Source organism: Pteropus medius, unplaced genomic scaffold (genome assembly GCF_902729225.1).
Source record: "Pteropus medius unplaced genomic scaffold, Ma_sr-lr_union100, whole genome shotgun sequence".
Lineage (NCBI taxonomy): Eukaryota > Metazoa > Chordata > Mammalia > Chiroptera > Pteropodidae > Pteropus > Pteropus medius.
Window position 1 is genome coordinate 3,871,980 of NW_024356248.1, and position 13,344 is coordinate 3,885,323.

Genomic DNA, 13,344 nt, shown 5'->3' on the forward strand with positions numbered 1-13,344 from the left:
TTTCTATATGGCAGTAGTTGGTCAGAGATAACAGAATGTGTTGGGGATTATTGCAAACCAGAGCTCACATGCCTCAATCAGCTCAGACCAACTACTGTCAGGGAGCAAAACAGATCCATTGTTACCAGTCCTTGTACATTTTTAATAAAAGCCAAAATTCTGAGAATTTGAAGTGAAATATTCTGAATTTTAAACATTAGCAACCAATTCTTTAAAACTGTGAAAACTTTGCATGATCCAAATAAGCCCATGAAATCTAACCCAAAGGCCACCAGCTCACAACTTTAATCAAAAGAAAAGGACGAGAAATCCTTCCAGCTCTCAACATCTCTACAAGTAACAGTGACTCACTCTCTAGCAGCTTCCCTTGGGCCTAGAACTCACCAGTAATGACTTCAGTGAGGTCCAGATCGCGAGCCTTTCGGAGCAATCGCACAAGGGCAGGAACACCATCACAGTTCTTTATGGCAATCTTGTTATCCTGGTCCCGTCCGAAAGAGATATTCTTGAGCGCTCCACAGGCTCCGAGGTGCACTTCCTTTTTGGGGTGGTCTAACAATCCCACCAGTACTGGGATGCCCTTGAGCTTCCGAACATCAGTCTTCACCTTGTCATTGCGATAGCACAAATGCTGCAGATATGCAGCTGCATTGGACTTGACAGCATCCAAGCGGAAGCCTAGCATGGCAATCACCTCTGGCAGCTCTGGCTGTCTCCAGTTGGGGGGTGGGGGCCCTCCCTTGCGCAGACTATCCAAGCTTGCTAAACTTCCCCGTTCATGCTGGGCCAAAGGAGCCCAATAGTACTGGTCCGATGGCACCTCCTCACCAATCATGTCTTCATAGCTCCTACGGTGTTGGAAGAACCAAGAGGAAAGAGGAATACATCAAAGTTGTCAAGTCTGGTTTCTCAAAGAGCTCCCATTATCCCCTCATCTTTAAGGTAGGAGTAACCCCATTTTTATTACACTAGATCTTCTCTCATTTACATAAATGATCAATTCTTCTTAATGAGGTAATAATTTTAAAGGCATCTGCAATTAAAACTACCCCCTCCCTGCTGTGAAGTTTACTAGCCCAGAGGAGAGTAACAAGCACTCAGAGATAGTAATCACACACACACAAAAAGAACCAAATCCTGCTTAGTAGTGAATGGTACCTGACAGCTGTTAACCTCTCTGGATAAAGATTGAAATAAACCTTTAGACAGCAGAGTTAACCAAAGCAACTGATTCAATACCACAGGAGTCAGCAAACAATGTCTGAGAGCAGTTCTTATAAGCCCTTAGCTAAACAGGACATGAGGCATTTACACAAAGGAAACAGCTGGTAGGATAAGACTCTTAAACACACTTCATATTTCAGGCTCTCCTTATCCTATTTCGGAAATTATAGAAGAGGAGGTGATGAGTAAACATGGTACAGGACTTCTTGCTACACCATACAAGGATTCGGCTTTAGTACTGATGAGGTATATAAGCCTGAACATTAATTTTATTCAACAAATATGTTGGAGACGTGATTTCTAGCCTCCAACTTCTAAAGACAATACCTCCAATTCTGTCAAAATAGAGACTGACCACTACCACACTGGGATACCCAGTCACTGAGAAAACGCAACTGAAGGTAAAGATTATTCCTATTTCAGTACTACCAACAACCACTAGAGGGTGAATCTGTCACACTATTATTTATTCATAACCACCAGGAAGGAAGAGACCCATTATCTGTGAGCTCATCTCGCTCAGTGGCTCCCACAGGAGAGAGAAGAATCTATTGTGTGGAACTCTCCAAACAAGCTCCTTGTTTGTTCCACAAAACCACTCCCACTGTCACCAAACCCTCAAGGTTATCCTAAGCAGAGGGCCTGGCCTGCCCCATAGCTGTCAACATCAACCACTCTCAACAGTGATATAGATGGACAAAGCATTTAGTAAAAAATCACTAGTTTTTAATATCACTGAAACAAATTAACAGGTTATACAGCTAAATTTTGAAAGGATACTAATTACTATGTAAGATTCCATTTTCATAGGAGAAAATAAAGTCAGTATGTTTACATGCACAGAAAAAGAACTCGAAGGAAATGCACTAACATGTTTTACTTTTATTATTATTTTAATATAAGCAATTAACAATAACCAGGATTTTGGTCACTCAAATATTTCCTTCTTTTACAAGCAGTGGATCATGACATTCTTTTGTTTTACAAATAACAAAGCTGTGCCCAGAAAGATTAAATGACTTGCTTGAAGGTACAGAGCTAGTGGCAAAGGCACAACCAGAACTAAGGTCTTCTGGTTCAGTGCTTTTTCCACTAATCATTCTGCCTTACTATTTTCATTTGACCTTGTATTACTCTCCTAGGCCCCAAACAGGAAGCTACAAATGTTCTTGCTAGCCAAGCAGGTTTCTAAGTTCAGTACCACCCTGGAATAAACCCGAGAACTAAACCCAAAACCCTCTCTATGTCAACTGCCGCAGCTAGGGACAGCAGAGAATGACTTGGCCACCCACGCCCACCTAGGTCCAATCACTTTACTAATGAGGAAGTCAGAAAGGGCAGACTTGTCAATAAGCAGAAGGAGCCAACACCCTGGACAGACCACTTAGATGATAGCTATTATCTATACCACTGCTCCAAGTTGTACCGGCTGAGGTCTGGTGCCTTACTCCCACCCCCAAGAATAAAAGGTGAGTCACACGGGAGTTGGATTAGCTGTTTAAAAGTTACCTGAAAGGTGAGTGACTCAAGCTTAGATAATGGGGCCTATATCCCCGGGCCCAACCCAGTCACTGTTAACCAAGCTACTTAATATGAGGAAAATGAGCGCCAGTGCTTTTGTTTTAGAAGGTCATGACCTCATACAGAAATTTGGCAACAGCTGCTGGCTATCCTTACCACCAAGACATTCATAAATCTCCCTTATTTCTTATTACTTCTCTTTGACTGGAAAACACTGTCTCTGATTTATTCTAAAGCGGGGTTGGCAGCCCATGAGCCAACCCTATTTTTGTACAGTCCCAGAACTAAGAACGGTTTTTATATTTTTAAAAGGTTGTAAAAAGAAGACACGACAATAACATACAACAAAAATGATATGTGACCTGCAAAGACTAAAATAGTTCTATCTGGTCATTTACAGATAAGATTTGCCAACCCCCTTTCTCAAGCATTCTCTCAAGGCAAACCATCTACCAGTCAAAACATCAATCGCAAAAAGAATCACAAAAGAATCCCCAGGAGTGAGCAGGACAGTCAGACTAGACAGCTGCTTAGTGACCTCTCAAGAGTGTCAATAATGTACGACCTTCTAAGGATGCCACCCCCATTTCACTTTATAATCAAATGTAAGAACCCAGGAGTAAAGTGCCAGGGCTTCTGTGAGATCAAGGTTGATTTTTAATTTGAGATTAAAACCACCGCAGGGAGGGTACAAGAACTGTCTATTCTGGCCCTAAAAGCCTAAAATCCTTAACTCTGTCCTTAATATCAAACCAGAAGCTAAGGAGTTCACAGGAACAGTGAGTATTCCATAGCCCCGGGCACTGGGCTCCTCTGCAGTGCTCCCTAGCACCAAAAGGGGGTCAGATCTTGGGCAGAAATAACAGAAACTCTTGGCAAGAAGCAAAGCCCACATTCTTCAGGACAGAGACCAATAACCATCACGAGTTGTCTTCTACAACAAGAATATGATTTTTATAATGAAAAAGGAGACAAAAAAGCAAGTCAATGTTTAGTAAAATCAGAAAAGGGAAGAACAGGGTGGCCTTCCACCAAACAAACAAACAAACAAACAAACAAACAGGCAAAAGAGGGGGGCCTTAAGTGTCTCTGATCCCAAAAAGCACTTAGGAGGAGAAAGAAGAACTACCCCTTTCCACTACCTTGAAAAGACCCCTTTTCTTGCCTACCTGAGGCGTCGGCGAGGGTCAGAGGGTGTCCCAGTTCGACGGGCAGTGCCATAATCAGACATCATGCCATAATCCAGGTCATCGTAGCCCATGCTACGCTGGTCGTCCTCTAGACCATAAGGCTCTGGGTGAAAGCGATGCAGATCCACACTGCTCCCACCTACCCGAACCTGGGGCTGGGGCCCGTAGACATCCTGTCTACTGGGTGCCCGATAACCTTCCATGCTGGGCCTATACCGCTCTTCAATGCGGGTCACCCGGGACAGACTGCCATAGTTGTCACTGCTGCTTGGATACCCATCTTCATAGTGGCGGCTATATCCATCAGGAGGGTAGTGGAAGTTCCTAGGAAGGGTAGCAGTGCCTGCCTGCCCCACGTAGGGACCAGGTCCCCCATTGCCATTCTTACGGAAGTCACGACCCAGAGTCTGGATATAGTTGTTAGAAACTGATGAGGCATCCATAGGCAGCCCATCTGGTCCCACAGGGACTGGCTGTACTGTCCGTGTTGTCACAGTCTTCACTACTTTCTTGACCTTAAAGTAAGGAAAGAGAAAAGAAAAATTAATGAAGTGAACAATACAAGCTTAAATTCTAGACCACTCTAAGAAAAAGAAACAAACCCCTACTTCCAGCTCACTTTACTTAGAAATGCCTCACAATCTACTATCTATCCCTTCTCTCCATCTTCTAGAAGTCTCCAGGCAGGAAAATTGTCGTGGCAGTAACTTTGCCTATAAAGGAAGCTACCATAGACCTTGATATACCATCTCTTTCCCCCATTCCATTAGATTTTCCCATATCTCTTCTATCTTCTCTGTCTGGACAAAGATCACTTTCTTTATGCTTTTGCTACAGATCAGTGGCCCTTCATCCACTTTAATTAAGTGCTTAACCCCTCCCCTACCAGAGATCACAGGAAGACCTCCTCCAACATCCTAGGCCTTATATAAGCCTTAGCTTACTGTGGTCTCTGTGCGACGAGTGGTTCCATCATCTGAGGTCTCCACGGAGACAACAGACATGGCTCCCTCAGGGTCTTCCTCCGTGTAGGTCTCCACAATCTGCCCTGGCTCCTGCATCCTGGGAATGGTGCTATAGAGAAGGTGACTGTGATCCTATATGGAAAAGGGAAAAAGTTACTATTAAGCCCTATATATTAACACTTCATCCCAGTGAAAAGCATAGACTCCCGGAAGACAAAGACTCCTCGTGTATCTTCCATGTGCCCCAGGATTTTTAGAGGGGTGGCTGTCTCCATCTTTTGAACTTATACAAAAGGGCAGGGGATATAATCTCTCAGTTCTAACAAATTTGAACTGAGTTAACTAGAGCCACATCAACACCCAAGTGACACAGCCAGTAGATTTAACGTCCCAGTTCTGGTCATCTAAGGAAATACGAACTGTTAACTGTAGCTACATCTATATCTGCGTGATCCTTCAAAAAAGCTCACCCAATAAAGAACTTATATGATGAACCAGAAAATCCCAATAAGAGCCATCTTCTGACTAGCTCTAGGTTACTCTCCAGGTACAGCCTAAGGCTCAAGACTGGCCAGATTTTAAGTAGGCTTTTCTGCAAAGTAGATGTACACCCATTCCAGAAAAGGGATACAATAACTGAGGGATCAAATACTGGATCAATGATCATTAAAATTCATTCTATAATAACGCTACATATACATTTTGAAGCTCTACTCTTTTACTTCCTAAATAAAAGAAACCAGTGCTTACAATGTGCCAGGCACTTTACAAGACACTAATATGCTCTTATAGAAGATACGAAGGAAGCAACTGAAACCTTGAGCCAAAAGAATTACCTGGGGTCCGTTGAGTTTCAGATCTGAAAATTTCTGTCGCTCAAGGTCACCATCGCCCACAAACCGACCGTTCTGAAACATAGCCCACAAGAAGACAATTCATTTTGTGGCCTTCCTTTGCTCTATCAAACACAAATGATCTTTTTTCCAAACAGGAAAAGGGCTTTCAAGAAGATATTTGTATCTGTGGCCTGGAGTCGTTCTGTCAGTACTCATTATGGGAAAAAAAAAAAATCACTCCTTAATCTGAGCACTTTCCTCAAAATTGGAATCAGCAGACTGGGTCTCTGGAACACAAGAATGTAAGCTCCATGAGGGCGGGGGCGGGGGGGTGGTCAATAACGTATCCCTAGTGCCTTGAACACTGCCTGGCACATAACAGGCACTCAAAAACTACTTGCTGAGTAAACAGCAGAGACTCAGGTAAGCTCCCCGACACAATCATTTTGGAAAGCTGTAAGAATATAAGGAAAGTTGGAAAGGCCAGGTTGGGGGGTTTCCAAAGACTGCTTTATTGTTCCACACATCTTCATGCTCTACTATCACTGGAAACTCCCATACCAGGCAGCTTTTTAAAAGCAGCAAGAGATGAGCCTCCCTTTCCAAGTAGGAAAGAAACAAGTACCCCAACTCCCCTCAAGACAACAGATTTTAATATCCTCACCACCAATTATTAGAGCCACAGAACACACTTTAAAAATGTCGCCCTTAAGTTGTTCTGTCTTGAACAGCAGGAAGTAATATGGACATTATACTATGTAAAAATACATTTGACTGCTCCTCTTCCAACAGAATACAGTGAGATCCAGCACCTTGGGAGACTCCTTCCCCACCCTATTACATAGAGAGCGTAAGGCTGCAGGGAGAGGAAGTTAAACATTACTTTCAGGAAGAAGGAAGGGTGTGGTTTCATTGCTGAGCAGAAGTTAAAAAAGAGAGACAGAGGGAGAAACCATGTACTAAACCCTGGAATTCCCCATCATCTCCAAGCCTGAGCAGTTCTGTTCTCCTCTTTCAATATATACCTGTCATCCCTAACCCTTATTCTGGTTCCTATAAAAGTCCTAGGAACATTGCAAATATGCTGCCTCTCAAATCCTCATCATCCTCCAACTGGAATTCTGTCCTCTCACTCAAGTTCTTCAGTATGAGGGACCTTCTGTCTTAAAAAATAATTGCAATCAGTAAAAAAGACTAATGAAGCATGAGCGCTGTTCTTAGTTTCTACCAGAGATCTCGTAAGACACAGTCTATCCGGCAAAGCCTCCTTCCACACACACACACACACACACAAACCTCAGACAGATGACATCATAGTGAAGTCTGACTAGAGAAACCATAGGAAACACACGATACTTCTCATTTCTAACACCAACTTTCCCAAGTCACATCACAGAGTCAGCCAACCCAGAGACCACTGGCTCCTGTGGTTATCCGGGTTAAAAGCAGCATGATGCTCCCTCTCCAACTCTAACCAACAGAATTAACAATGATCCCTTCCTCCGAGATATGATTTGCACAGCCAATAAAAAGAGCACACAAGGACAATATGGAGGAGGAGTACACGATTCATGGACAGTGCCACTCCTTCTGAGTACAGACTATTCTCTGAGGGAGACTGAACTTAAGTTGAGAGTACAAGGTGCCCAACACCCCAACCACTAAACAGGCATTTACTTTCTTGAATTTCTGATGGCAATGGGGCGGGGATACAACAGAAGTAACTAAGTACAGCTGCAAGCTATATAAGCTACCATTACCAGAACTGCATCCCAACCCAGAAACCCCACTCCAGCAAAACAGGAAGTTATATTGACGCTTCTAGAGAAAAACCTGCCCAACTCAATGCAGCAGTAATATTTCTTATCTCCTAATCAGTATTTATTACCGTTGTAAAGGTTCATCATAAAGCATGGGCTCTGCAAAGCCCATCACCACGGAAAGTAGTTTCCCAAGAAGGATCACAGCCTCTCTAAGACCATGCCGAAGTCCTACCTGCAGGTCTGATGGAAAGAGGGGTTACCTGATGCCGGCGGGTGAGGGTGCCGTTGGCCATGAGTGGGTTGGCATCTTGTGGTGAGACCCGGACGCGTTCCAGTTGCGCCGAGACGTGGCGCCGTTCCTCCTCCAGCGCCCGGGTCAGCTTCTCAAACTGGGCCTCCTGTTCCTTCACAGAGGCCAAGATGCTGGCGGTCGACTCCACCTCTGAGTCGTCCATGAAGGTAAGGGGCGGAGCCGCCGCAGGGCAGGGTAAAAAGGAAGGTGGATCACAGAGGGAGGAGGAAGGAGGGAGAAGGCCCCCTCACTTCACACTACCGGGAAAAGGTAAGAGAAAGGAGAGAAAAAGGTCACAGGTCAGAGAAGACAGATGAATTATTAATCCCAGAGCCAAAGATGCCCTCTTGTGGTTTTACTGCAGTGCGGAAAGCGAGCCACCACCAAGCCTGGGAGCCCATCACCAGTGTCTGCTCAAGCAGGACTTTGCCCACTACCCTCTTCAACGCCCCACTGAAAATAACTATTGAAAGAAAAGGTGCAACTAAGTCCAAGTCCCTAGACTGCTGGTAGGAGACGGAGAATGTAGCTAAGGGCTGTAGTCATGACATGAGATTAAAATTATATTACTTTCTTCCTAAAAAATTTTACTGACATCAACTCAATGAAAGTTGTTAATTCCACAGTACAAACAAGCACTCACTGTCCTGCAGAGAAAAGAGGACAGTACAGATCTCTTAATCTCTCCCAAATCTGAACACTGAAAGTGCTGCAGTGGTGGCAAAATACACTAAATGAATATGTTAAATTAAAATGCCAGTAAGAAATGAAAGTAGTAAAAAACTTCCCACCATCAAAGGCATGAGACAAAATTAAGCCCTCATATTTAACACATTTATGAAGAGGCCTTTCTACTTTTCAAAACTATACTACAACACTGAGGGCAAAACGTGCCTTGACGAATGGAGACAAGAAAGCAACAGCACCACAAAAAATTCTATGTGTAAAAAAGGCACCATTTTCAGTGACCTTCAGCTCTTTGCAGAGTAGGAAAAGGAACATTAGCCTCAAACTAAGAAGCTCTCCTCTCCCTCAGTAGAATTTCCTACATTTATTATCCTGCAGAAGCTCTAAACAAACCGCATTTTTACCTCTTTACTTATTCTAACTCAGGGTAAATATCAAAATATCTAGAGGGTTTATGTGGACTATTTATACAATGAGAATTAGATAGAAATGACGAGTTCCCCATACTCTATTACATAAACTGTAAGTTGGCTAGTAAATAAAGGGGCATTGTAGTCATACTGTTGCACTTAATGGGGTTTCTCACTTAGAAGTTGGTTGTGGCAGATTTTATGGCCAGTCCAAAGTATATCATGTTGAAAGGCAGGTTGTAGAATAAACCCTCTCCCCTTACTCCCCAATCTCTCATCAACCCTCAAAAAAAAAAAAAAAAGACAGTTAAATTTTTTTATTCTTAATAAACATTTTACATACACACCTGTTAAGAGAAGGTCGTAATTGATTGGTTTAACACAGAGAACAGCCCAGTCTAGATTCAAAAAATCATGGGAGAAGCATCCCAGCCACCACAGCAAGGAGGAAGCAGGAAGAAGAGAGCTGCAGAAATATTTGGAGGAAAAATGGAAATGAGAGGAAAATAAAATATACCCAATACATTAAAAAATAAAAAGAGAATTAGCAGGTATTGGGTCAAAGACAATGTGGGACTGGAAGGGAGTAATTTAAAATATGACTTGGAATTGCTTAATGTGACATATACCCTTTGGACTTTGCTCTGTTTTCAGATACTTGGACCTTGTATGTAGCTTTCATTAAAACCTGGATTCTACTGTCATTTCGGAGGTTCCTCTACTTATACATATATATAGAACCAGGAGCAGATTATAATATGGATAAAAATTCAACTAACCCCTGTCCCCAGCCACCAAATTAGGGGGAAAAATGCTGTTGGAATGCCCTTCCTCCTCCTTCCCACCCCTAAGGCAGAAACCTCAGAGCCCAGTCCCAGCATGCCCACAAAGGCATTGAGAAACCAGCGTAACAGTGTAGTGGGGAAGACGTGTGGGGACTAGCCTAGGCTGAGCCTTCTGCTTCAGTTCCTTTTCCCACGCTCCCCAGAGCCCTGCCAAGCAGACACTTGGGCCTGTTTGCCTTAGAGTACAGGTATACCTCGGAGATATTATGGTTCCATTTCAGATCACCTCAATAAAACAAGTCATAATCTTTTTGCCGGTAGAGGGTCTTGCCTTCCAATTTGTGAAAAAAAGCAACATCTGTGAAGCACAACAAAAGGAGGTATGCCTGCATATGCAGCATTCAGCAAGCAAGAGTATCCGGAGGAGCTGATAAACAGGTGCCCAATAAACTTAATTAATTTTTCATCACTAAGACTCGTTCCAGTGGATCCAGTCCCTGAATCCAAGAATGTGGTGGCCCTTCTCTAAATCCTCCACCCCCAGCTCTCGGCTCCACAATCACTTATCAACGACTATTCTTCCTTTCGGTCCAAAGCCCACTGTTACTTTCTCATATTCCCATCCTACATTCCAACAGGCTACTCAGAGGCCTTTAATAAAGTACCTTTATTAAAAAAAAAAAAAAAAGTGTTGCTCCCTTTTTATTTTCATCTCATTTTAACCACTTGCCCTCATCCGCTATATATAATGATCTATGAACCTTGCACACCAAGAGGACTCTGAGTTAAGGAGATTCTTCCAGTTCAGGGTTTCAACAGGGCCTCAATTGCAGTTACCACTCAGGCGGCCTCCGCCCTGTAATTTTCTTTGCTAATAAAAGCTCAAACTACCACTACTACGGGGCATCCAGTGACAACACTCCCTTGCTGCAGAGAGAAATTGTCTGTCACTGCCATAAATGGCCACTTTTTGTCCTCACAGCTTTAATTCAATAAAGGATGTTAGGAGGGGTAGTGGAGGAAATTACCCAGGGCTCTAGGTGAGGAACCAGTATCTTCTCCTATAACTTCATGGCTTTAAAAGCTGACCGCCTGGCTCTAATTTGAAGAAGATAACAGCACAGTTAAGTAGAAAGAGATCAGATTCCTAAGTCTAAGAGGATGGGGAGATTTTCTACCTAAAAGAGGGCAGAAGTAGAGGCTGACTGGGACTCAGAAGACCGGTCCCAGTCCTGGCTCAGGCACTAGCCAACAATGACAGTAAGTCATTGTCATGTTCTCATCTGTAAGATGCCAATACCACCAGCCCAGTCTAACTCAGAGTTTGCTGTAAGAATCAGGTGAGATAATGTATGTTATACAAATGTGAGGTGTTAAGTTATTTCAAGAGTTAGTTCTATCTTCCAATTATATTACTTAATGGTAATGCCTCAGCCCAAAACTATTTTGTTGAACTAGTAGATGAAATTAACTGTACCATACCAGAGCATAACTGGGTTCTAAGGAGTAGATGAGCTGGTTTCCCTACTCCAATTCTATTTACTAAAAGGTCCCACCAAGACCAGTATTTCTAGGACATAGGGTGCTTCTCTAGTGCATGGCAGTCATCACGGCACTACACATCTGCTACAGTAAGTTCTTGATTTCTATTTGAGGCCTTTGCAGTTTTATTACCAAGGAGAAAGGAAAGGTGAAAAAAACTAACAATTGCTAAATGTTTTACATGTATTATCTTGGCAATCCTAACAACAACCCTAAGAAAGTAAGTTTTACTGTGAGAAAACACATCCTAGTAAAGAAATTACCCAAGGTCTCAGTTAATAGCAAATTTTTAATTTAATCCCAGATCTATGCCATTCCAAAGTCTGTGTTCTCTTTCTATTGCATGCTGTCAAGTCTATAAAATATAAGTCCAGTACAAGATGGGTGGTCCGGACCCTCTTCGCAACAACCCTTGAGAGCTTTCTTCGCAAACATCACAGGAAAAAAGAAAAAGGTTTCCATTTATCTTTAAGTTAAAGGGTTATCCATATGTCGTATATAAGATATAAGTGGGAAAATGGAAATAAATGGGAGGGGGGAAAAAAGCACATGGGGGAAGTGAATGAAGTAGTTGGGTAAGCTATGGTACCCTGCCTCATAACTCAGAGACTTAAGATTCTTCCCCATGCCATAAACATCATGAGTATGTGCATATACATATGTGTGTGTGTGTGTGTGCATGCATGTGTGCGCACATGTGTGAATGCTATAGACCAGAATCTGCACACCATTAACTTACTTTGGCAGTTAGAGTCAGGAAGGTCTTATGAGTCCAAGCCAACACAACACCTTTCTAGGTTTGCCACTTAATATTTTCAAATGGATTACACTTGCTCTCACTAAAAAAGGACCATCAAGGATTCCCAAGTGAAAAGGGAAGGGGGGAACATAAAATGAACCTTGCTATTCCCCTAAAACTAGATTTTCTGAGAATAACTGATTTTACTCTTAACGAGCCACAGGTCATAAAGAGCAGCGATCCCTAACCTTTTTGGCACCAGGGACCAGTGCTCCTGTGAGAATCTAATGCCTGATGATCTGAGGTGGAGCTGAGGCGGTGATGCCAGTGCTATGGAGCAGCTGCAGATACAAATGAAGCTTCCCTTCCTCACCGCTCACCTGCTGTGTGGCTGGTTCCCGGCAGGCCACGGACCAGTACCAGTCACGCAGCCCAGAGGTTGGGGACCCCTGCTACAGATGTATGAGTCTACAATAAGGCTCTCACATTCGAGCAATGACAATAGCAAAAATTCAGTCTCTTCTGTAATTCCAAACCAAAAGAAGTTAAATTGAATCAAATATCCAGAAAAGCCAAACATTTGGACAATGACAACCAGATAGTGGGGCAAAAAAAAAAAAAATCACTTGCCAACAGCACAGTCCCTGGAATGATCTGCTCTATTGTAACCTGGCTGTAGAAATGTAATTTGGAATCACGATTCTTAGCAGTTGAGAATATAGACTTTGGAATAAGACTGACTGGGTTCAAACCCCAGCTCCACTGCTTCTTAGCTATGGGCAAAGTACCACCATCTCCCTAAACTTCAGGTTTGTTTTTGTAAAATGGGAAAAATATATGGGGTGGTTGTGAGGATTAAATGAAACAATCCATGTAAAGTGCTTAGAAAAATGGCTTAACACACAGACGGCTATTAATATTGTTACTAATAAGAGTGCCACTAGAAATAACACAAGGGACTAGAGTCTTGGTGTCTTTGCTCCCCATGCTCCCGGCTCCCACTTACAGTAGCCCTGTAAACTACAAGAATTCTTTATACTCTCAAAGGGAAAACAAAATAAAACTCCAGACTAGGGGTCAAAAGACCTGGGGTTCATGTCCTAACTGCCAAAAACCAGCTGTGAGAATTTGGAGAAGTTATAACCCCTGTAAGCTTCAATTTCTATTACTTTTCAGAGTTTAGCTCTAATGAGCTAATATATATATAAAACTTTAGGTTGGGTGACTCTGAACCTCTCTCCTACCTCCATGCAATTCAGATAAGTATATCCAAAGACATAACCAGAATCAGGCAAGCAAGCCTCTGCAGAGAGAGGAAACATTTGTCCTGAGAATTTTAAACCCCACGAAATAGTCTGTGAGTTCTTAGGAAAGAAATTTTATCTTCTGT

The 13,344-nt window shown here is 42.8% G+C and overlaps 1 protein-coding gene across 13 annotated transcripts in view; it reads right to left on the reverse strand.

The window, feature by feature from the left end:
- The window catches only part of CTNND1 (catenin delta 1), a 43,538-nt gene that overhangs the window by 13,862 nt on the left and 16,332 nt on the right, over positions 1-13,344 (reverse strand). For 9 of the 13 annotated variants that reach the window (XM_039860459.1, XM_039860455.1, XM_039860458.1 and 6 more), the window contains exons 2-7: positions 9,236-9,354; positions 7,760-8,048; positions 5,737-5,808; positions 4,880-5,032; positions 3,915-4,450; positions 385-848 (exon numbers count right to left, since the gene is read on the reverse strand). In XM_039860459.1, coding sequence (XP_039716393.1) covers positions 385-848; positions 3,915-4,450; positions 4,880-5,032; positions 5,737-5,808; positions 7,760-7,954 — 1,420 coding nt within the window. In that variant the 5' untranslated portion in view covers positions 7,955-8,048; positions 9,236-9,354. The remainder of the gene's footprint in view (positions 1-384; positions 849-3,914; positions 4,451-4,879; positions 5,033-5,736; positions 5,809-7,759; positions 8,049-9,235; positions 9,355-13,344) is intronic. The other 4 variants (XM_039860456.1, XM_039860453.1, XM_039860460.1 and 1 more) reach the window with 4 other exon arrangements.